This window comes from Trematomus bernacchii, unplaced genomic scaffold (genome assembly GCF_902827165.1).
Source record: "Trematomus bernacchii unplaced genomic scaffold, fTreBer1.1, whole genome shotgun sequence".
Classification (NCBI taxonomy): domain Eukaryota; kingdom Metazoa; phylum Chordata; class Actinopteri; order Perciformes; family Nototheniidae; genus Trematomus; species Trematomus bernacchii.
The window spans coordinates 174033-198189 of record NW_022987617.1 but is presented as its reverse complement, the minus strand read 5'-3'; the positions used below and the strand labels follow the sequence as shown (position 1 = coordinate 198189).

The 24157-nt window shown below is 41.6% G+C and overlaps 1 protein-coding gene across 1 annotated transcript in view; it reads right to left on the bottom strand.

Moving 5' to 3' along the window:
• sntb2 (syntrophin, beta 2) overlaps positions 1-21664 on the bottom strand; it is a 52505-nt gene extending 30841 nt beyond the window's left edge. The window contains exon 1 of the mRNA XM_034132684.1: positions 20669-21664. Coding sequence (XP_033988575.1) covers positions 20669-21398 — 730 coding nt within the window. The 5' untranslated portion in view covers positions 21399-21664. The remainder of the gene's footprint in view (positions 1-20668) is intronic.
• Between the last annotated feature and the right edge of the window lie 2493 nt (positions 21665-24157).

Sequence of the window (24157 nt, the reverse complement as noted above, 5' to 3'; positions counted from 1 at the left end):
CATGTTGAACCTCCTCAGCCTGTATAACCACAAAATCATTCTCTGCTGTAGTGATTGTTAAAGATTAAAAGTTCTGGGAAAGCCTGGATGATGTGGTTAAGTTTTACAAACCAGGAGTCGTAACAATTTCACAAATAAACAGATTGACCGTCCTGACTGGACGCTGTGACTAACAGACCTTATATACAAATCAACAGGCCAATAGAGTGGTGCAGGAATGAGTCCTATCCCAGATATGAGTCAGCATGTTATCACTTTGCTTCCATCGTCAACGTGCCTAAATTAAACAAGCTGGAGAGATGTTCACGTTTTGTTCTACACAACGCATGAAGGAGATACAGGATGGCACCAATTCCTTCCTGGAGTTCAATGACTGCATTATTTGTCTAGTGGTGGTCTAATGGATAGTGAGGTGGGCTGAAGATCGGAAGGTTGTGAGTTCAAATCCCGCCAGGAGCACCACCACTAGTGTGCCCTTGAGTAAGGCACTTAGTCCTTAGTTACTCCAGGGAGAATGTCCCTGTAATTGGTAATTGCAAGTCGCTTTGGATAAAAGCGTCAGCTAAATGAAATGTAATGTAATTACGGCGATACGCAGGGTTGGCAGCATGTCCTTTAACGCCGCCCACAGAGACGCGCACCATCTCCCCCCCTTTGTTTACTTTGTTTCTATAGGTAAATACACATCTGAGTTGACATGTGGGGTTCCTCAAGGCTCCATCTTGGGGCCTCTTCTCTTTAACATCTACATCAGGGGTGCCCAACCAGTCGATCGCGATCGACCGATTCCCAGTCGATCGTGAGATGTGTTGTTCTAAAAATAGAACAACAATATTCTGTTTTATCGTTAATGTCCTATAACATAATCTTCCTGTGCCAGAATAATGCACTTGAACGCATCAAAGCTTTGTGATTGGCCGGCGTGACCCCATGTGTCGGGGCGTGGCTGGTGGGCAGTGGGCACTATTTCGCTGACGTTGTCCGTGTCAACAGGAGTGACAGTCCGCACACACACAAGACCGCAATGGCAGAAGCAAAAAGCCCAACATATATAATTTTCACTCCGAGTGGGAGGATGATTATTTTTGTATCTATTCCAATTCAAAGTCCATCTATCTCATCTGCAATGCGAGCGTGGCTTTATCGAAGAAGGGTAATTTAGGAGCGGCATTTCAAAAACAGTGCACAAACGCTACGAGACGGAATTCCCTCCTAATTCTGCCCTACGCTCCCAAAAGGTGAGGGACCTGAAAGGACAGCTAAATGCACAGCAGTCCATTTTGACCAGGCCCAACAACAAGAGCAAGGCTGCTACCATAGCATCTTATCGTGTCAGTCACGTTCTTGCGAAACACATGAAGTATTTCAAAGACGGCGAAGTTGTGAAAGAAGCATTTCTGGAGGCTGCCAACGCGCTTTTTGGGGACAGTACAAATAACAGTAGCATTTCAACAGGTTTTTGATATAATAAAAACTCAAGTTAGATATCGTTATTAATCAGCTGTAAGTTTTAGTTTGTTTGAACTTATTCATTATAATTATTGTACAAAATGGTATAAGAATGCAAACTTAAATTGATTATAGTCTATTATCAATTCAGGTTAAGAAACCAGTGTTGCTTGCATCCTATTTTAAAGGCATTTATTTTGATACTATATATATATATACTAAAATGCAACAAAAAAAGGGTTTGATTCTATTAATTTTGTCTTTTTTATTGCAGCAGATTCCTGTGTAGCTTCAGATCTGAGTTGTCTTATTAGTAAGCCTAATTTATACTTTTGTAGCAACTAGGGATGCTCCGATCGCCAATTTTGGGGCCGATCGCCGATCGCCGGAATCAGTATCGGCCGATACCGATCGCCGATCCGATCGAGTGGGCGGGGCCTAAATGGAGGATTTAAACATCACTTTAAATCTTCCATTTAAAGTGATGTTTAAAACTCAGTTAATGGGGCTCATTCACTGGAGCTTCCACAAACAACAATCAACTTAATTATTACATTCAAATTATGTATATTATTCAAGTTTACATTCACTTTGGATAATACCACGGGAGAAATGAGCGGAAGCGCTCTCTCCCTCTCTCTCTCCCTCTCTCTCTCCCCCTCTCTCTCCCCCTCTCTCCCTCTCCTGACAGCCCGTCAGTATCGTCTCATGCAGCTCGCTGATCCAGTAATGTGTGAGGCCGACAGTGAAGAATAAACATATTTATAACTAGTTTAGCTTGTTCCAGAGGTAGATAAAATAGCTAAGTGTGTTAGGTCTAACTCTTGTGTGTTTCGCTCCGCTCACCGGTCCGTCACAGCGGGTGGAGTTGCAGGATTTCTGCTTCACACACGTTGCATACCGCTATTTTACTGTCTTTTTCGGACACCTTAAAATAATGCCAGACCGGTTAAGCCATTTTGGCGAGCTTGTTTTGCCGCGTACAGAGAAAAGTGTCATGTATTTTACGTCATGCGATCGGCCCTCGCGATCGGCATGTTTAGAGAGCACCGATCGATCGGTAGAGAGTGAGTATCGGCAGATCTCGATCGATGACCGATCGATCGGAGCATCCCTAGTAGCAACACTATTTTTATATAATGGCAAAGAAAGGGTTCAGTGTCTTTTTCCTGTGTCATATGTGGCAGCACTGTTCAATGTTTCTTGAAAACATTACCCACTGTAGTATGTGACGTGTGAATAAACTCCAACTCTGTATCAACAACACTGTTGTGTAACTTCAGTTAAATACTTGTATGTGTGTAGATTAGAAAGAGGTAAGATAAAGGATCTGCAGTATTTTATGAAGTATTAATCGTACAAAGGTCAGTTTTATACAAGTAGAAGTGTGTATTTACCTGGTAGTAGGCTGTCAGTAATGGCTACGCCTCTCTATTTGGACTGGTAGATCTCGGCAGACTGGCAACTTTAAAAGTAGCTCTCGGTTCAAAAAAGGTTGGGCACCCCTGATCTACATGCTACCACTGGCTCAGATAATAAAAAAATAAGTTACCATAGCTATGCGGATGACACCCAAATGTACATAACCATTTCACCAGGAGACTATTCTCCAATTCAAACACTGAGTAAGTGCATTGAACAAATCAATGACTGGATTTTTCAGAACTTTCTCCAATTAAACAAAGATAAAACTGAGGTAATGGTTTTTGGAGCCAAGGCAGAACGTATAAAAGTTAGCGCTGAGCTTCAGTCTGCAATGTTCAAAACAACAGATAAAGCCAGAAATCTAGGTGTAGTCATGGACTCTGACCTGAGTTTCAACAGTCACATTAAAACAATTACTAAATCAGCCTACTATCACCTAAAGAATATATCTAGGATAAAAAGACTTATGTCACAGCAGGATTTGGAAAAACGTGTCCATGCTTTTATCTTCAGTAGACTGGACTACTGTAATGGTGTCTTTACAGGTCTCACTAAAAAATCTATTAGAAAGCTGCAGCTAATTTAGAACGCCGCTGCTCGAGTCCTCACTAACACTAAGAAAGTGGATCACATCACTCCTGTTCTGAAGTCCTTACACTGGCTTCCTGTCTGTCAAATAATTGATTTCAAAATATTGCTGCTGGTTTATAAAGCTTTGAATGGTTTAGGCCCAAAATACATTTCTGACCTAATGCTAAATTATGAACCATCCAGAACTCTGTGTTATAAGAAACATGGCTAAATAAAACTATTTTGGCCTCTGACATATCCTTAAATGGTTATAATGTGTATCGTACCGACCGGCCTAATAAAGGTGGTGGAGTTGCCATTTATGTTAAGAATAAGTTCAGTGTAACCACATTGGTTTCCAAATCTATCAGTAAGCAATTCAAATTGTTAGCCTTAAATATAGAAGTGGCAAAGGGTCAACAGGTCATGGTGGTGGGCTGTTACAGACCCCCCTCAGCTGTCAAGGACTCCTTGTCTTCACTAGCAAAACTCTCATTCTAACTAAGGTTCCCTATAAATACTCATCTGTGGGAGTATTTGCAAATGATGTGAGTGACCACTGTGCTGTAGCCACAATTAGGGACACTAAGGTCCAAAAGGTTAAACCTCGTATTATCATTAAGAGAGACATAAAACATTTTGTGGAGCAGGGTTTTGTACATGATCTGTTTGGGTTTGATTGGGGAAAAATCGATCTGTGTGCTGATGTAGAAACTGCATGGTCTTATTTTTATCTTGGTTTTATGGAGATCATTGATAGACATGCACCCCTACGTAAATTTAGAGTAAAGGGACGAGACAATCCTTGGTTTCCTGCTGAACTGTCCAGTCTCCTGCATGAGAGAAACAAGGCCTGGGCAAAGGCCAGGAAATCAGGCTCAGAGGTAGAATGGCTGCGTTTTAGGCAACTAAGGAATAGCTTCACTTCACATGTCAAAAGTGCTAAGTCAAAGTACTATTTGTCAGTTACCACAGAAAACCTAAATAATCCTAGGAAATTTTGGAAAGCCATAAAATCGATATCCACCGGTGAGATCCGAAATGAGCTACCTCCGTGCCTTACCACAGCATCTGGCACTATATCGGACAGGGCCACCATGTTAAATTGTTTTAATGAGCATTTTGTGTCCTGTGGCTCTCTGTTTGATTCTGTGACTAACTCTGCTTCTGTGAACACCACAGTCGGTGACTCTGAACAATGTGGTCTGGAAAACCCTTTCAGTTTTACTCCTTTTACTGTAAATGTTGTTCATGAAGCATTATCTAAGTTAGATCCTAAGAAACCGGCCGGCCCGGACAACGTAGAACCTTTCTTTTTAAAGATAGCTGCAGATTTTATTGCTCCACCTCTTACTTCTCTTTTTAACCTCTCCCTCAGCACAAATACAATTCCAAAAGTATGGAAGTCAGCTTATGTCTTGCCTTTACTAAAAGGAGGGGAGGCAACTATTTTAAATAACTATAGGCCAATCTCGAAATTGTCAGTTCTGGCTAAGGTTCTTGAACGCCTAGTGAGTGAACAAGTAAAGGAGTTTTTATGTAAACATGACATCCTGTCTAAACATCAGTCAGGCTTCAGAAAGAAACATAGCACCATCACTGCGACAATGAAAGTGGTGAATGACATTACAAGTATTTTAGATAAAAAGCAGAGTTGTGCAGCTCTATTTATTGACCTTTCCAAAGCGTTTGACACCGTCGATCATCGCATCTTAAAGCAGAGGCTACTCAGTATTGGCATATCCAGCCATGCAGTGGGGTGGTTTGTGAACTACGTCTCTGAAAGGTCCCAATGTGTTCACTTTGATGGGCTGTCTTCTGAGTGGTTGAACATTGCTAATGGTGTTCCTCAAAATTCTGTTTTAGGTCCACTTTTATTCTCCATCTACATCAATAGTTTAGGTGAAAATGTGGATGAAGCTATTTTACATTTTTATGCGGATGATACCGTGATGTACTGTGCAGGTCCCTCCATTAAGGAGGCGGTTGTTAAATTACAGGCTGTTTTTAACATTATTCAGACTCAGCTCGCTGAACTTAAGCTTCTTTTAAATGTTGAGAAAACCAAGGTAATGCTCTTTTCTAAAGCTAAAAAGACTCAAGAGACTGCTTTGGATATTGTTACTATGCAAGGACAAGTACTCAAAGTGGTTACCTGTTATAAATACCTTGGTATCTGGCTTGATGATTGTCTTACTTTTAAACTTCAGGTCATTAATCTGCTTAAAAAGCTGAGGGTTAGACTAGGTTTCTTTTTCAGAAACAAGTCCTGTTTCTCTTTTGAAGCCAGGAAAAGGCTAGTCACTGTGACCTTTTGACCTGTGCTGGACTATGGTGATTTGATCTATATGAATGCACCTGCCCATTGCCTGGAAAGGTTAGATGCCGCCTATCACAGTGCTCTGAGATTTGTTACTAACTGTAAAGCACTTACTCATCACTGTACCCTGTATGCCAAGGCAGGTCTGCCTTCACTAACTGTACGGAGGCTCAGTCATTGGTACATATTCATATATAAAGCCATGCTGGGGAAACTACCGACTTATATATGCTCTTTGATCTCACAGAGAGTGGCAAGTAGCTATTGCCTGAGATCCCAGGATGTGTTCTTATTACATGTGCCAAGTGCTAGGACTGTTTTAGGTACTAAAGCTTTTATGTGCGCTGCTCCTCTAGCTTGGAACACTATGCAAAAAACATTGAAACTGAGCATTTTGATTCCCTTGCATCATTTTAAAGCACGGCTGGATGAAATGTTATTAGATACCTGTCATTGTGAATAGGTTGCTAATTTATACCCCTGTAATTATGTTGTAATGTCCTTTTTGTTTTCTGTTGTTTTTATGTGTAACCAATGTACCGCAGGTCTCCCTTGAAAAAGAGATCGTTGATCTCAATGGGATTTTTTTAACCTGGTTAAATAAAGGCTACAAACAAACTCTCAGGTCATCAGGTCAGCTTTCTGTCCCCAGAGTCAGAACTAAACATGGTAAAGCAGCGTTCAGTTATTATGCTCCAAATATCTGGAATAAACTACCAGAAACATGCAGGTCCGCTGCAACTCTTACTACTTTTAAATCCAGGCTGAAGACTTTTCTTTTTGCCGCTGCTTTTAATTGATATATTCATATCTTAAACTGCACTGTAACTTTTATTATCTTTGCTTTTTAATGCCATTTTCTTAATGTCTTTCATTTTTGTAAAGCACTTTGAATTGCCTTGTCCCCCCAAAGGTAGTTAACGTCATTATTGGGGTTAAAGTCGCCTCGTAGGTGGTTAAAGTCCCCTACGTGTGCCGTTTTGGTTTCAAGACCCTGGTTCGCGGAGGACACCAAAAAAGTCCTAGAAAAGACAACTTAAACTTAACTAATATGCATTTAAAGAAAAGAGGAATAGTTTTGGCGAAAATCAAAAAGGTACCATGGGGCAGTGTTGTAGTCAAGTCACCAATTCACGAGTCCAAGTCACTCTCGAGTCACCACTCTTCGAGTCCGAGTCCAAGTCCGAGTCACCAAGGGAGAGTTGTAGTCGAGTCCGAGTCCAAGTCCGAGTCACCCAAGGAGTGTCCGAGTCGAGTCCGAGTCCGAGTCATCATTACCTGTGTTCGAGTCCGAGTCCAAGTCCGAGTCACCCAAGGAGTGTCCGAGTCGAGTCCGAGTCATCATTACCTGTGTTCGAGTCCGAGTCCAAGTCCGAGTCACCTAAGAAGAGTCCAAGTCAAGTCCGAGTCACAAGTCTTCATGTATTAATCTTCGTGGATATATGTGTTGAAATGTAGCTGCTCCTCTACATTGCTACATTGAGTGTCATGTTATATTAATATGTCTATTGAACTGCTGTGAAGCCAGTTTGGCTACAATTCTTGTAATAGGTGCTATACAAATATAAAGCTTATTACTAATATTAATATTATTATTATTATATATAAATAAACTATGTTTAAAATGAGTTACCTTTTAGAGAAGTGATTATATTTGTATGCCAATATTTTCCTATGGTAAAGTTTTCGTTTGGCACTTTTATTTTGATAGTAATAAGATCGGGACTCTTATTTTGAAGGAACTTTTACCGGTTAAATCGGTTTACTGATAAAGATTTAGCCCCAGAAAGCACATGCTACTTAGCATGCAAAATGACGTCATTCTGCATGTTAAGTAGCCATGTGCTTTCGTGTTATCGGCTGAATCTTTATTTATTGATTAGATCACGTTACTCTGATGATAGTGTTCAAGACAGCCTATATGTCTGAACTCGATGTTTAGAGTAATGTGTTACGGAGCCTTCTCTTCAATATTGTTTCCACATAGAGCATTTTGCGTTGCTCTTTTCCAATGTGGAAGCAGAATGTGTGAAAGCATACAGCACGATGCGGGGTGTGTCTCTAGACATCTTTAGACTGGAATAGCGGGGCCCAGTACGTGAACTCGCCTCGCAGGTGCACACGCCAGGATAGAGGACATCAGACTCCATAGAAAACTTGCTCGAGTCCGAGTCCGAGTCTAAGTCGGAGCGTCAATGTACAAGTCGAGTCCGAGTCATCGTGGGGGGAAAAATTCACGAGTCCGAGTTCAAGTCAGCGTACGCGATAATTCACGAGTCCGAGTCCGAGTCCAAGTCATCGTGTGCGAGAATTCACGAGTCCAAGTCTGAGTCGCGTCAATCAGTGCGCGAGTCCGAGTCGAGTCACGAGTCCCGAAAATCGGCACTCGAGTCCGAGTCCAGGACTCGAGTACTCCATCTCTGCCATGGGGTACAGGAATTCATTTTGGTTTCAAGACCCTGGTTCACGGAGGATATCAAAAAAGTCCTAGAAAGACAAGGTAAACTTAACTATGTGCATTTAAAAATAAAAAAGAGGAATAGTTTCGGCGAAAACTAAAAGGTACCATGGGGTCAGATTATAATTTTCCAAAGGGGGGTTTGTTCAGATGTGTGTATCTCACACTGCACTGTAACTGTGATTCATGTAGCTTTGCTTTTAAATGAGTGTTTTTAAATGCCATTTTATATCATTGCTTTTAAATGAGTGTTTTTAGATAATATTTCATGTTTCTTAAATGCTATTAATGTCTTTAATTTTTGTAAAGCACTTTGAATTGCCTTGTGTTGAAATGTGCTATATAAATAAACTTGCCTTGCCTTGCCTTGCCTTGCCTTGCCTTGCCTTGCCTTGCCTTGCCTTGCCTTGCCTTGCCTACGACATAAAGTACTTCAGTAAATACCCCACTGGTGAATGTCTGAAGCTTCTATGTGTCTTAACAGTTCTATGATGAAAATTGGCCTCCCTTAGCTTAACTGTGGTAACCAGAGGTCATGTGACTATAATGTAGACCATTTACTGTATAAGTTAGCTTTTAATTTCTGGTAATTGCATTTACGCTTCAAAAATCATAAATTTATGTTAAGATGTGATTATTTTGCTGAACAAATTTGTAGGTATCATCAAAGAGCCTTTTTTGTGCAATATTCTAAAATCCAACAGAAAGATCCCAGTGCTTTTTGTAGAGGGAGCCGTTGTGATGCTAACTTCTGGCTCAGCCTACAGAAATAGGTCATCACTGCACCGCTCTACAAGACGGTTGCATGGGAGTGATGGGAACAATGCAGAGAGCAGTGCAGGGTAATATAAATCAGGCTTTTTCTTCCCTTATTTTTTACGATTTATTTTTACTTGTGTAATGGCTGCAACTCAGTTCTTCTGATTATTCATAACTCAGTCGTTTTTTATTGATATGTCAATTAGCCAATGAAATAAGTAAAAAATGTTGGTGCAAATACCTATATTTTTGTAAAAAATTATAATTATACATTTCCACAAGAGAAGGTCTTTCCATTAATATCACTACCAGATGCCAATTAGCCTCCAATGACTCTTACTGTTTCACTCATTAGTCGCGTTCACACCGGAGTACTTTTCCCACAATAGTTCATCAGAACTCAGATATATTTGCGGTCACACCAAAAAGCCCCCTGAACTAAATTAGTTCATCAGAACCATTTTTACCCCCTTTTCAGTCCCTGCTAGACAGCAGGGACTTTCGTGGGAGAAAAAGGTTCCTATGTCTGATTGGCTGGGCGGAAAACGCCCCGTAAAACTCCCAAAACGTTTTGTGAAGCCGCCATTTTATTATCCTCGCATTAGCATTAGCATTCGCCCAGCGCACAAACGCAGAGAGACTAACTTATGGCAACACAAAAGAAAACATGGGAGCGGTGGAGATGAGGAGGTGTCGGCGTTCTGGCGATTTACTCGGAAGGCTTCAGTAGAAGCTGCTGGGAGTCCCAGCAGCTTCTACTGAAGCCAGTCCCCAATTCCGGGGACTCCGGGTGGCAGTATACGCCGTGAAGTTGTTTGCGGCCTGCCAGTAAACCCAAAGCAGAAGAAGAAGAAGTGACGTCAGCGGCTTCATTTGCCTAATCCACCCACAGGAACTCATTGCGGTGTGAACGCGATCTGCTTTAGTTCATCAGAACTAAAAGAGCTCTCATGAACTGAGTTCTCATGAACTATTGTGGGAAAAGAACTTGGTGTGAACGCCCCTAATGATACTTTCTGTTTTGATAAACATTTTAACATCTACATCTTATGAAAAGAAAAGTCACATAATAAAATTGATTAAATAATCTTCTTTTGCTAGCCCTAAACATGTATTAGATTCAGCTGAGCTACAGTTTTTCAGTGTTTATTAGCTCTTTCAGAAGCACTTGGTTATATTACATACAGTAACACATAAGTATTCATGTAGAATAATCCAAAGTGGCAACACCCAAAGTGACATCTGCTCTGAGGGACACCAGATGTTTCTCCACAATGGGAAATTAATCCACGTCAATAATACCGCACTGTGTGTGGCTATGGTAACAACAGGACAGCTCTCAGAGCATGACAAAGTAACAGGGGGTTACGTATTATAACCCTAGTTATATAAGCACAGGCGGGGCCCTCTACTGGACTCTATGGGTTCTACCTCTCAACCTCAATCATTCAGCCAATCTTCTTTTTCTTTTAAAGCTGCACAACAGTGGAACTCAATCCCAGTAAAGATTAGAGAACAAAACACCTGCAGTTTATTTAAATCTAACTTAAAAACATGGTTAGTGCAAAATCAGCTATGTCAACACTGACACAATCTGCACTTTACAACGCTCTGTTTGTACATGTGCCTTGACCTGTTGCTATCTGTCTGCTTTGTGAAGATGTATTTTAGTTTAGTTTTTATGTTTTATATATGCTTTTATCATAATATAAGCATCTATGTTGAATGTTGTTTTACTGATTGTATTTACCTGTCATTTGAAGTGAATTTTTTTTTTAGGATGACTTTCAACATCTGTCCAGGGACTGCAGATGAAAAATAGCCTGTTGGCTAACTCTGGCGCATTTACAGAAATGTCAATCAATGTGCACTGTCCCTGTCAAATAAAAAAAAAGAAATAAATAAAAAAATAAACCATACTATGCGAGCATTCACCTACTGAGATATCTATAAACGTAGCCGGCCCCTCTGGATGGGCCTACCTGAATGCGCGCGCAAGCCCACCGTATATAAGGTGGCCACGCCTCCTGACTGTCATCCTACACCCTCTTCAGCGAGCGGCATAGGACAGACAGGGCCCCAGGTAGAGGGCTCCGCCTGTGCTTATATAACTAGGGTTACAATACGTAACCCCCCGTTATATCTTACACAGGCTCCGCCCTCTACTGGATTCTATGGGTACAGTGGGTGGAGCCCTGATGGATAAACGCCCTGTCGTCCAACAACATCGACCCATCACACTGCCCCTGACCGGCTTTTGGTTAACAGCCACTGAGCCGCAACTTCTTCTCCTCCGGTTGTGACCGTGGAGAAGTCGGGGCCGCAGCTTACTTGGCTGGATAGAGCACACTCAGACACGCTTACCTCGTGAAGAGTGTGCATGGAAAATAGTGAGGAAGGCTCTTCACTATTACAGACTACGAGAGTCTGTTGTACTCGTAGGCTATCCCCTGGAAGGAAAAACGCAAATACTTTCTGTGCTCTGGAGGAATTTCGACATGAAAGTAAGCGTCCTTCAGGTCGATGGTTGTGAACCAATCGCCCGGCTGTTCCAATAACTGTTTTATAGTTAACATATGGAATTTTTTGCAGGCAATGTGCTGATTCAGGCTGCGGAGATCTAGAATGGGTCTGAATTCTCCTGTCTTCTTGGGAACCAGGAAGTACATGGAATAAAGCCCCTTCTCTCTGTGCTAAGGGTGCACAACAGACACCGCCTGTTTTTGCAACAGGGCCTGAATCTCTGCCGAAAGGAAACCTATCTCCTCCTGGGATGATAGATTTGCCTCTCTTATGCCGTTGAATGGAGGAGGGACGCTGCAAAACTGGAGTGAGTAAGCCTGTTTCAGTGTCCTGTCCATCCACTTTGTTAATACACAGCTGAGCTTCCATTCCGCATAACATTGTGTTAGGGGACAAGCAATCAGCTGTGGAGCTACTCCCTGGTGGCCCACTCCGCCGCCAAACTCTCCATGAAAGGAAGTTCGGCCCATGGGGGGCTGACACAGAAAGGGCCGATTTTCTACTGAGGTCCTTGAACGCACCGCGGCGCGCTCCGCCATAATGCAGCCTTCACCCAGACGGTAAAATGCATTAATATGAGTTTTTACGCTAGGCGCGGTGTGTCTCCTAACAATAACACGCCGGCCATAATGTCCCTGTACCCGCATAGCGCTTTGAAAGCATATCCTGCGGTTTATCACCCTCACGTGCGCATGCCCACTAGCTGCTTCCTTTACTGGAGTTACAACTGGGGCAGCGAGTGGGGAATCTGTACGGTTAACATTATGTGGAAGTGTGGAATTGTGGAGAGAAATTACACTTAGACTGGGATAAATGCAATCATTTTTATTGAAAGTGTGTGTCACAATCTTTGCATCGTAGAGGGAGGAGGCGGGATTTTTTTTTTTTTTCCCCTTGTGTGTCAGTCGTCCACACCAATCAGAAGTGCTGTGCTCCACATGTACCAGCCATTGTTAACTAATCAGAAGTGGCCCATGATAGAAGGTGATAGACAGATTGATCCAATCACCTGCCAAGTATTTTTGAAAGTGCCTGCCCTTTTCCAAATGGCTTCCAATGGAGCTTTCCTAGATGGTTTGGTGAAACAAAGCATCTGAGTCAGGTTAGTAATGCTCCATCACATGTTTTACATCTATTTCAGGGTGAATCTTAAACTGAAGCTTGACTTTAAAGCAACCCAACGGAAGTTTCATGTAAGTTTAGTTCTTTCACTCGTAGCTCGGGCTGCGGGGGTGCTAGAGACGGGAGCACGTTGATATGACCTTCCTAGCCAGAGATATGGCCGCATTTTACAATAAACTTAAAAACAAATATCGCAAATCGAATCGCAATCGCAATATCTGTCAGAAAAATCGCAATTAGATTATTTCCCCAAATCGTGCAGCCCTACCCTGCACCCTAAGGATTCCCGCCATACCTGCCACTGGAGCCTTCGTCTTCAGTGGCTGCCGCCACGTCGCCTCCACACACTGCCAGATATCTGGCAACGGGGGCGAAACGAAGGCCGGCTGCACCGGCCGGCTGCGCCGGACGAACCGGGCCGTAGAACCGGGCCTTAGAACCCCTGACGGAGGCGGCTCACCGGCTTCGGTGGCAGTGGTGGGGGGAGCGGTAGCCCTACACGCTCCGCCGCCATGGCCATCACCATCACCATCACCAAGGGGAAGTCTTGACGTGCAGACCTGTGCGGTGGACCCTCCTGGACGCCGGACCCGGAAGCACCAGACATCGAAGAGTCCTCGTCGTCTTCCTCCTCGACAAACGGGGCCGCCCGGCCCGCCGGAATGGCGAAAATGAATGGCACATCCCCGGCCACATCCTGTTCCTCCATTTCCACCAACTCGAGGTCCACCTGGTCCTCCGCCTCCTCCGGCGAGACATAATAAGCCTGGAAGTGCTCCAGACGGTGCCGGCGGCTGAGCCGTGGGAGCATTCGGCAGGCATTGCAGGACGGAGACTGGGTCAGGCTGTCCGCGTCGTGGTCAGGCCCCAGACACTCAAAACAGAAGCGGTGGGGATCGGCACCTGTAGGACAGGGCCGGGGCTCAAGGAGTGGTGAGTCCATGATTTAAGTTTCTTTCTCTTTCTTTCACGTTTACGTTGCTCAGTTGTTTTATCCTGCTCGCTGAAGAGAAAAGGATGACAGTCAGGAGGCGTGGCCGCCTTATATACGGTGGGCTTGCACGCGCATTCAGGTAGGCCCGCCCCGAGGGGTCGGCTACGTTTATAGATATCTCCGTAGGTGAATGCTCACATAGTATGGTTGAGAGTCCAGTAGAGGGCGGAGCCTGTGTAAGATATAACAGCGCCACAGAGACAGAGGAATACCATCCAAAGTTTTTACACTTCAGCCTAAACTCCTCAACAAGCTCACAATGAGACATTTGTTTCACATATATGTCTTAGCAAACAATACACAAATGAAGGGAACATTGGCATACATTTGGAATGGAGTTATGTTTCTGTCAACAAATGTATGTCCACTTTCCCTTTAAGATCGGATCTTTCAGCTTTTCCTAACTGCTAGCTGTTTGTTCGCTAGCTCTGCCTGTCAACCGTTTGGTGATGGAAAACTAGTGTACTAGTCTAGTTAGCTCATAGAGTCCTAATGTGAACCCGGAAAGGTTGAGTAAACCAACATTTTATGTTAGAAATGTATAGTAGGGGTCCCCAGCACATATAAACACATAGCACATTTTCAGTATCAAAAATTGCAGTTTTAACCAGAAAAAGCTAATATATGTAATTGTTAAAAATGTCAGTAATGGATTCAGCATCCTCAATAAACCCCAAAACCACTCCAAAATTGTCCAAATCGGCCAAGCCATTTTAAAACAATTTTTTACATATGCTACAATGCCATTGATTTAAATCACATATGTCAAACTCAAGGCTCGGGGGCCAAATCCGGCCCGTGGTAGATTTAATTTCGGCCCGCAGGATAATTTCTAATTACTATTAGATCTGGCCCGCGGGTATATTGCACGCACGCCTTCACTCAATCCTGAGGATTTCCTCAGCTCAGAGCCTGAGCCCAAACATTGATGAACTTGCACCCGAGATGAGATGCCAAGTATCTGGCTTAAACTAGCATCACAGTTTAAATGGATGTTTGGATGCAAACTGAGTTTAAATGGATGTTTCCTTTTGCACTTTTTTTCTGTCAAGCTGTTGTTGGCCTGTGGAAAAATGTAATCATAAGAAATGACTCCGGAAAAGCTGCAGATAGAGCAATAAGAAATGAATGCAACTGATTATTTAATGTTTAATGTTGTTTTTATATGCAATTATTTAAGCTTTGTTAGTTCCAGGTTTAATATGTGCAATAAGTTAATTTCAAAAAGTTTTGCAATAAACATTGAACCAGTCCGGCCCTCGACGAGTACCGATTTTTTTATTTTGGCCCACTGTGTATTTGAGTTTGACACCCCTGATTTAAATTAAACCAACTAATGCTTACTGTGCAAATTGCCCAACATATGCAAGTTAACATTCGGCAGTTTCTATGTGCTGGAGACCCATATTACATTTTTAACATAAAACTTTGGGGTACTCAACATTTCCGGCTTCACTACGCTGGCAGCTAGACTATACAATTTGTGACAGATTATTCCCCGAAACAGCTTGCTGTTGCATCTGGAAACAATGTTGATTTGAGTGAATTAAATTCGGGTTTGTGAAACCACTACAACAAGCAGAGAGAAACAGAAATGCTACGTAGACATGAGAGGAACTGCAGAGTTGAAGGAAATTCAATTGGCTTGCTACTACGAGTGTCTTTTCTTTTTTAAATTACAGTCATTTGAGCCATTGAGTCATATTAAAATAAAACTCTTTACGAGCTCAGTAAACCCAAATGAAAAAGAGACATAATTATCCAAAATGGTATCCAGCCATAAAATATTGTTGAGGGTTTTGGTGAGACAAAAATATTTAGATCAGCTTCTCCCACAATCCCTAATATAAGGTAAATGGAGATGAAATCATGAAAAATGTGGGAGAGAAACCCCCTCTGGAGGGAAAAGAGGGATTTTAGCCTTTGCAGAGCATTTACATGCACAGAAACCTATCGAACACATTAGAGGAGAGGGAACACCACAAAAGCTAAATAGGGCCTCTTTAAATGACAACTTGTTTGGGATAAAATTATATTTGAATGCTAGGAACTCATTTTCAAAAGGCTAATTGTTTACACGTTACACATGTAATTCAAATGTCACTTTCATTTCATTTAATCGTTTATTTGAACAGGGACAATGCACATTAATGAACACTTAAGACAAATAATGCTTCAAGTGTAAATATGCCGGATTTTAGCTTTGAGCTAATTTCCATCCGCAGTCCCTGACATACATATAACATATAACATATAAGAACATGACATTTATAAACATAGCAAAAATAAATACATGACATGCAAAAGAGCATGAGCAGCACACACAAGTATTTACCACATGGCAGTACAATATAGCAGAAACGACATATAAAGTACAAGAGATGATACAAGAGATGCATAAAGTGCAAGAGGAGATACCCCTGTGTTAAAGTGCAGCTAGCGGTGATTGCACGTCTGTGTTTCTCAACCATTCTTTGAGTTGTCCTTTAAAGCTATTGAGAGTGGGACAATCCCGTATCTCAGTAGGGAGGCTATTCCACAATGAGCTGCCTTTAACGGAGAGGACATTTTGTCCAAAAGTGGTCCGTCTACGGTGGACCTCACAGTCTCCTCTGGTTTCTGACCTAGTGCAGCGTCCAGTGTCTTTTTTGTGGATGAATTCCCCTCAGGGAGGGGGGGGGGCAGTCCATGTAAACATTTACACATTGCAGAAGACATATCTGCAGATATCAAAGGCAGTGGAGATTATGAGACTGACTCACACTAACATGGCCTCTTTCAGCTGTGCAGACTCACGCTCTGCGGCAGATCTGGCCCCATGAGGACAGAGAGCCACACAGTGAATGGACGCTCGGTTAACTTGGGCCCCGGAACAAAAGAAAGGATCTGTTCCTCGTCAGGCCTGTCCCCGTTTCATCAATGGCCTCTGTGCCTGGTATGTGCTGTTTTTATTCCTCCAATTACTCACACAAAGGCATCTCCTTCCACTGACCAGCAGGCTAACCCAATAAGACACAAGGGCGGCTGCAGCCAGCTCCAACTAATCATTTGGACATATGGGATGTCCATCAGTCAGCTGGTGAGGGAGGGGGATTAACCAGCGGCCTGTCAGGTCTGGGATAAATACATGTCATGAGTCAATGGGGCAAAGATTGTCTGTTTAAAAATAACTCAATCTTTCATACATCCTTGGAGAGTGACTGTCAGCAAACACAGAACCACCCTGAACAAATACACACTCACACAGCATGGCCTTTGAGACAGGCCCATACAAAAAATAATGGCTTCCAAAGAGCAGCGCTTCTGCCAGCTGTGCAGCGAAGACAAAGTGCACAAAACTCCCCAAATGTAAAAGCCAACTTCCTGAATTTGACCACATAACAAACATTCACAAATAGCCAATCCTGTTAGCAGAGCTCATAGAGAGCTGCAGTCTGCCTCAGGAGCAATGATATTCTTTGTATCATCAGAATTGTGATTTGGTTGATGATATCGATCAGTGATGTTTAGCTTCTTTCCTTGAATTTTTGTTACATGAAGTTGTTAACACGTTTGTTAAAAGTTTGTACGATGTGCTTTGGCAAAACTAAGTTTTTGTTATGGTGCCAATAAAGCTTTTTTGAATTTGAATTTGTAATGGTATTTATTTGGGGAATTGAAATGACAGCCTTCATGTCTACATTAAAACATTTAAAAAATAAAAACAAAGATCCATCATATAACAAGCGATAACGTTCCCAGTGTGTCTAATGTCTGCATCAGTACTTTACTTTTTTGTTAAAGTAAAGCAAAGGAAAAGCACATCATATACACAATGTGCAGATATGAGTTGCTTCCAAACTCCTGTAATTAGAATTGGGACTCTACAAAACACTGTCTGACCTTAGTTCAGAGCAGGAAAAGGTAGATCAACACATTGAGATAAAAGATTCAAATCAAGATAAGGCTTCTTGAAAAAACATTATAGTCATTCTTTTATTTAAGCTCTATTTAGGACTTAATAAGACGTGAAAAAAATACAAAAGTCAGTATTTTCTTTTTTCTTTTCACTGAAAACAGCTGTCTGCTGCTGCTGCTGGAAATACGGATTTCGGATCAAAACCAAAATGATGAGCTGAAAGACACTAACAAGTCCAGTAGAGCTGAAAAAGCTGCAGCTTATTCTCCAGGGCTTTGGCACTACTTTTTTTGGGCATATAATCATTGGATCAATTCTTATTACAACAATCTAGGCTTAAAAATGTGTCTGATCTGATATGTCGGTTTTCTTGGGTCTCAGCTGTTATTGTGAGACCAGTGATCTCAGCCCACTCACATACTTCAGTGCTTATGCTGGATATTTTGTGTGGATATATTTAGGCCATTAATTAGATGAACAACCTATTCAGGCAATGTGCTGCTTGATTTGAAATGGCTTGGTGGCCCACCTTGTTCCAAAAGAAGATATTTAGCATGCAAAACGTTTTTATACATACTTCTATTATCTGCATGAGGAAATGGTCTTTCATGCACTAATAAACCTGCAAAATCTGATCAATTGCACATATTTTCTTTCTTTTTGTTTTTCTTTACTGATTGTTTTTTGAAATACTTTCTGTAATGTTTGCTATTGCTATTTTACATCGTGATCATTGTGTTTTATGTATACACCAAAGCAAAGTCCTTGTATGTGTAAACTTACTTAGCATTTGACCTGACTCTGAGGTAACAGCAGCAATACAACGCACTGAAAGTGTGCTGCAAGGGAAGAGCAGAATGATCCAAGCCGGAGCCGAAAGTGTTGACCTTTGCCCTACAAGCGGAGGTCAGGAATGTGGGGCACCTAAGCTAATTGTGAGAATATCTAGGGGGTTATGTGTTGTGTACACGGCACAGAGGTCTGGAGCTGGTGCTCTGTCTGATGGATGTTTCTCTCTCAGAGCTGGGGGTCTGGGAGAGAGAGCCTTCCACAAACAACACAGCTCAGCGCCTGTCAAACTGACAAACAGTGACAGGCAGCTGACACATTCTTCACACAGAGGCCAGCGTCTGGGCTGCGGAACGAGGAGCACATCCTCCTGTCCACGCCTGAGGGATGCGGCAAATGCTTTTCATACTGATTTCAATTGCAAACGGCCAAATTCCTGCAGCAGTTTGAACGAATACACTTCAACATTCTGTGCAACATCTGCATGTGTTACTATCAAGCCATCTCCATCAACCAGCTGAAGAAACTGTAAAGTATTTTGGATCATTTCTGGTTGGTAAAATTCTTATGTTGATAGTTTTTTATGGTTTAAAAAAAAGAAGACATTTTACCTGTTGTATTTTAGGTTGTTTCCACTGGAGAGGAAAGGTTTCACACATTAGTCCCTACAGTTCCGCTCATCGGTATTCATCCGGCGTTCATTCCAAACCATTAAACAGCATTTAGCTGTTCCTGGCCTGAAGTTTCCGAACCTCAAGGGCTCTGTGGCCTCTCCCTTCGAGTCACTCTTTTTCCACTATCCTGAACAGTTCTGTATCAGCACATTTTAGGATCTTAAATCATCTCCATGGAGCCAGTACGGATCTCCTTACGAACACAATTCTCTTCATATGGCTACCTCCATCTACACTAGGAATTCCTTATGATGTATAAAGTTTGAAGTTGAGTAGATTTCTAAGGCCTTTTGATATTACAGCGATGTTGATAAAAGCTTATTAAAAAAAACTTCAAAAGTTTTGGCAATTAGACAAATGTAAGATAATTATCACTATTTTTTGGCCTCCACCAACTTCTGAAAAAAATATCTCACTCTTCATCTGCTAGTTGCTCGACACCACAGTCATTTTATCCAATGCTGTTTCAATTAATTTAATAGGCCACATGGTTTCATTATATTGTTTTTCAGTTGTATTGCACAACAAACTAGGACAAGATGGAAAAACCAAAAAGAAAGATCACAAGAATGCTAATTCAAGCATGCCTCATCTCAGCAGTAATTACAGGCACACACAGATCATTTACATGATCCCCCTCTCCCTGTCTGTCTCTCTCCTGGACAGTACAGTGTAGTCACAGCAAGAAAGAACATCTCATCTGCATCTGTCAACAGTGGCCTCTTATCTTTAGCAACCCACAGCCATTCAAATATAGAGTACAATGTATCTAACTTGGACTGTGACCACAACTGTGGTTACTTTCCTGTTTACACCAATCAAAGGCTTTCTGTTCTGATGATGTGATTTGAGCCTGCTCCTGGTCACAGAACAACTGTGAATGTGTACCTGCTGTTATCTCATAATATCCTAAAGAAATGCATACATGTTGATACAAATTTAAAATTACAAAAGTTCACCAAGTGTTAGTGATGGTAGTATTCTTTCTAAACTCATATTTAAAGACCAGGTGTGGTTCTGATTAATACATTATTATAACAAAATCATCCAATTATTTAGAAAGCAGCCTTTAGCTATTGTTTTATTTAATGCATGTCTAAAGTAATGGAATGTAATTATAACACATACATGTTTTATATATATATAAAATATATTAATATACTTTATATTGCATATTGCATTTTTGTCATCTCGCTAAACTATGTTAGTCTGTCTGAAATGATGCTGTATGTTCAGGTTAGACCAACACTGATATGTGATTATGTTTCTGACTCCAGTGTTATTAATGTTATTAACTGGAAATATGAAAAAGTAATGCAGAGGTGAGAAGTACTTTTACTGAAGTACAGTACCAAAGTACAATTTTGAGGTACTTATATTTTACTTGAATATTTCCATTTATACTACGTTATAGTTGTACTCAACTACATTTAAAAGGGAAACAATGTAATTTTACTCCACAACATTTATAACAGCTTTAGCTACTTTTAACAAAACTTGTACTTAAGTAAGATTAAGAATACAGGACTTTTACTTGTAATTAGGGTAGTTTGACAATAATGTATTGGTACTTTAACTTCAGTAAAGCATCTGAATAGTTCTCGCACCGCTGCAGAGGTGAACAGCCTGAGCACAGGAGTCTCATCTCGGCCTCTGCAACTCCTCGCTCTCGCGTTGGCCAACTTACCCTCCAGCGTAACTTCTTTCCCCGCCTTCTTAAGCGCCTGGACCGCGAGGTCGTGTGTAGCCTCCCGGAGGTCGTTCCCATTAACGGACAGAATCGCGTCTCCCACCCGGAGAGCCCTGCTCTGGTCAGCGGCGAGCCCCGGGAAGATCTTGGAGATGAGGATGGGCATCCGGTTCTCGCGCCCCCCCTTAATACTGATCCCCAGCCCGCCAGACTCCTGTTTGACAACCCGAACTTTCCGCACAGCTTCCGAAGGGCCGTCCGCACTGACGGGCATGTCTCCTTGTCTCGACCCGAAACTGGACCCGGGACTGCCGTAGCTGGATCCGGGGCTTCCAAAGTCAGAGTTTGTGCCGTTATTCGGGTATTTCCCGGGGCTATTTACACCGTAGTTGCCGTCGTATTGACCCCGACTGACACCCCCGAGCGCCGGGCTGCCGCTACGCCCCCTACCCCCATGGTTCTGGTTCTGGTGTTGGTCTTGACCCGAGGACGGACCGCAACCATGGTTCCCCGGACTCTGTCCCGAGTCGTTTCCGTTCGACATGCCATTTCGCAGGCCCACCGAAGAGTTGTTGTAGTCCCAGTGGTTGCCCCCCTGTCCGCCTGCCTCCGCTTCGGCCGTTAAAGTCAGCGTTTCTCGGGTGAGTTCGGCGGTCACTCTGATCCAGCGGTCCCGGAGGAGAAGGTCCAGCTGACCGTTTTTGTCTGCTCTGGTCCAAACTGCCATTCCTGGTCGGGTAGCCTGCTCCGAGGCGGGCCGCTCTCACACTGAACTCATCATCAACTTTTTCCTCTTTTCAGAGTGCGCACAAGCAGCGACTAGGCTGCACTGGCCCGCAGACACACCCACTCACACACACTGTCTGCAGGCAGGGCAGAAAAAACAGAAAGACTCCCAAAAAAAGAGGGAGAGGAAAAGGAAAAGAACAACTGGCTGTGATGGGCCAGCCTCAGAGGGCTTGTTTTGGAGTTCAAGCTCTAAAGCTGTCCGACTTCCACTGCAAAGTTAGCAAGACACGACAGAATATCCGTTCAAACCTTTCAAAACAAAATAAATGCGCGCGAAATGTGTTTTGTGTCAAATTATGGAATAATAAACGGATCAGAAAATAATTGCGTTACAGCAGCGGAAGCACACAGAGAGAAAGGAAAGAAGATAAGAACGACTTCAGCTTTCCTAGGATATTGCAAATAAAATGGTATCTCACTCAGTTTTATCTAGTTAAATAAGGGTTAAATAAAATGCTATATCAACAAAAGATTAAATAAATAACATTTAAAATATTTTATATCACAAAAATATACTGTTAGTTAGTTGCTAGTCGACACTTTTTTATTTTAATATTTTTTAAATATTTTTCTTTCTTTAATAAGGAGTTTATACTTACGATTTGTTATTTTGTTGTTATTTACACAATGTTAAGTGTCTTTAATAACCTTTAAAAGAGCCATTTAAACCGGTGTTACATATTACGCTTTATTTTGAAATTAATAAAAACTAACTTCCGGTGTCATTCTCATTCATGCTGTGTTCACGCAGCCTGTCAAACTGCAGTGGGAGCCGGATGACAGACAGCCAATAGACATGTTGACCTGAAGATTATTTACTCATGATGATGGAAGAGGCCGTGCATCGCCGCATTGCAGATCCACTGACAGCCTGCTTTAATCCAGCACTGTGTTCACTATATCCATCTCTATTGGGAAGGGTTATTTTTCATATGTAATCCTTTACAATTACTAGTTACCACTTACCAGGGGAAAAAAAGAATCAGTAACATTTTCAAAGTATAACATGATAAAAGCAATGCAACCCGATTACTTATGGGATTAGTTTTGTTTCATAAAGATAAAGGAACACTTTATCAGAATCAAGCAAAACTAAAGAGTTTAAGAGAAAAAAAAACTGAGTCAAGCAAAATACATTTAATTTCAAAAATAAAACTATAAATTGCAAACAAATCATTTGTGTAATCATGTAAACTATAAGTATTTTTTCTTTGTTTTAACAAGTCTATTTGTTTGCAGTTCTCTTTGCTTCTTTGTCAATGATCAGACTTTTGCTCTCGCTGCAGCTCTTCTCGTTTGCGCTCCCTCATTTTTTGTTTTCGATTCTGACACAAACGTCACAGGTAGGCGGGACTTTCAGGGGTGCGTCCCCATTGGCTACTCAGTTTTTGAGTGACAGCCCACTACACCACAGATCATACAGTGCAACTCGTGCAGCAAACTCCGGAGTCCACTCGGCCACGTTTGTGTTGGTGCCTCCTGGGGAGTTTTCATGAAAATATCGGACTTATTTTATGGATTGCTGTGCATTATACTTGTGTTGTGTAGTTTATACTTTATTCCAACTTTAAATATTTTAATACCTGAACACACTGCTGCTGTAAAATAATTTTACATTTATTTATTTTATAGATAAAAAAAACACATCTATGTATTTTCAAGCTAAAGGTGATACACAATATAAACTGTATACTGTTATTTATTCAACTTATTATTACATTTCAAAAGCATATATGGCTATGTTTAGGACAAACAATTAAAGACTGCTTTAATTTAACAAATTCTACAATATAAAAGTGGCAGATTTGCTTTATTAAACAGACCAGGGACCTCATTTATAAAGCCTTAGCAAGGCACAAGGCTACTTCACTCATTTAGCTAGCTAATGTAAGATACAAATGCTATCGAGCCCTCACTGCTTGTAAAATAAACAGCACAAACTGACTACTTACCCCCGGATTGTTTTGATCACATGACTGACAAAGCCGTGCTCTGATAGGCCAGAAGTCGGTTCGATTGCATTCAGGCTCGATTGCTTATCCTGTCTGGGTAGCCCGGATGACGCTGCATTTTTGACGTCGAATTTTAAACACCGAAATTGTGCATTCAAATTTTTTTAACTTTAATTTTTGGGATCTGAATTTGACTATTCAAATTTTTTTTACTTGAATTGTTACATTTTTATTTCATATAGGTAAATTCAGGGCAAAAAATTCAGATACATGATTTTCAAAGTAATTATTTTCAATGCTATAAATTCGGTGTCTGATCAAATTCAAATACTTCTGTCTCTTGTTTGCTTCCATAAAGGTTGCTTACGTAGGACAAAGCAAATGCTGGGTCTACTAATTTTTGGATATAAACTCATACTGTACATTGTGTTGATAAATTGGATTTAGAAGGTCAATATTGAAGTCACCACAAATGAAAACTGTTTTTTGAATCACTTTTGAGAATATTTCCTCCATCCAGTCCTTGAAAATCTCAATACTAGAGCCGGGTGCTCTATATATACAACTGATGATTACATTTTTCGTTTTTTCTTTGCAGATTTCAATCGTGATATATTCCAATACATTATCAATCACTGTTGACATATAATTAATCACCTTAAATTGTAAAGTATTGTCCACATACAAGGCTACTCCTCCTCCATCCTTGTTTTGTCTATTTATGTATCTGAGTTCATAACCCTCC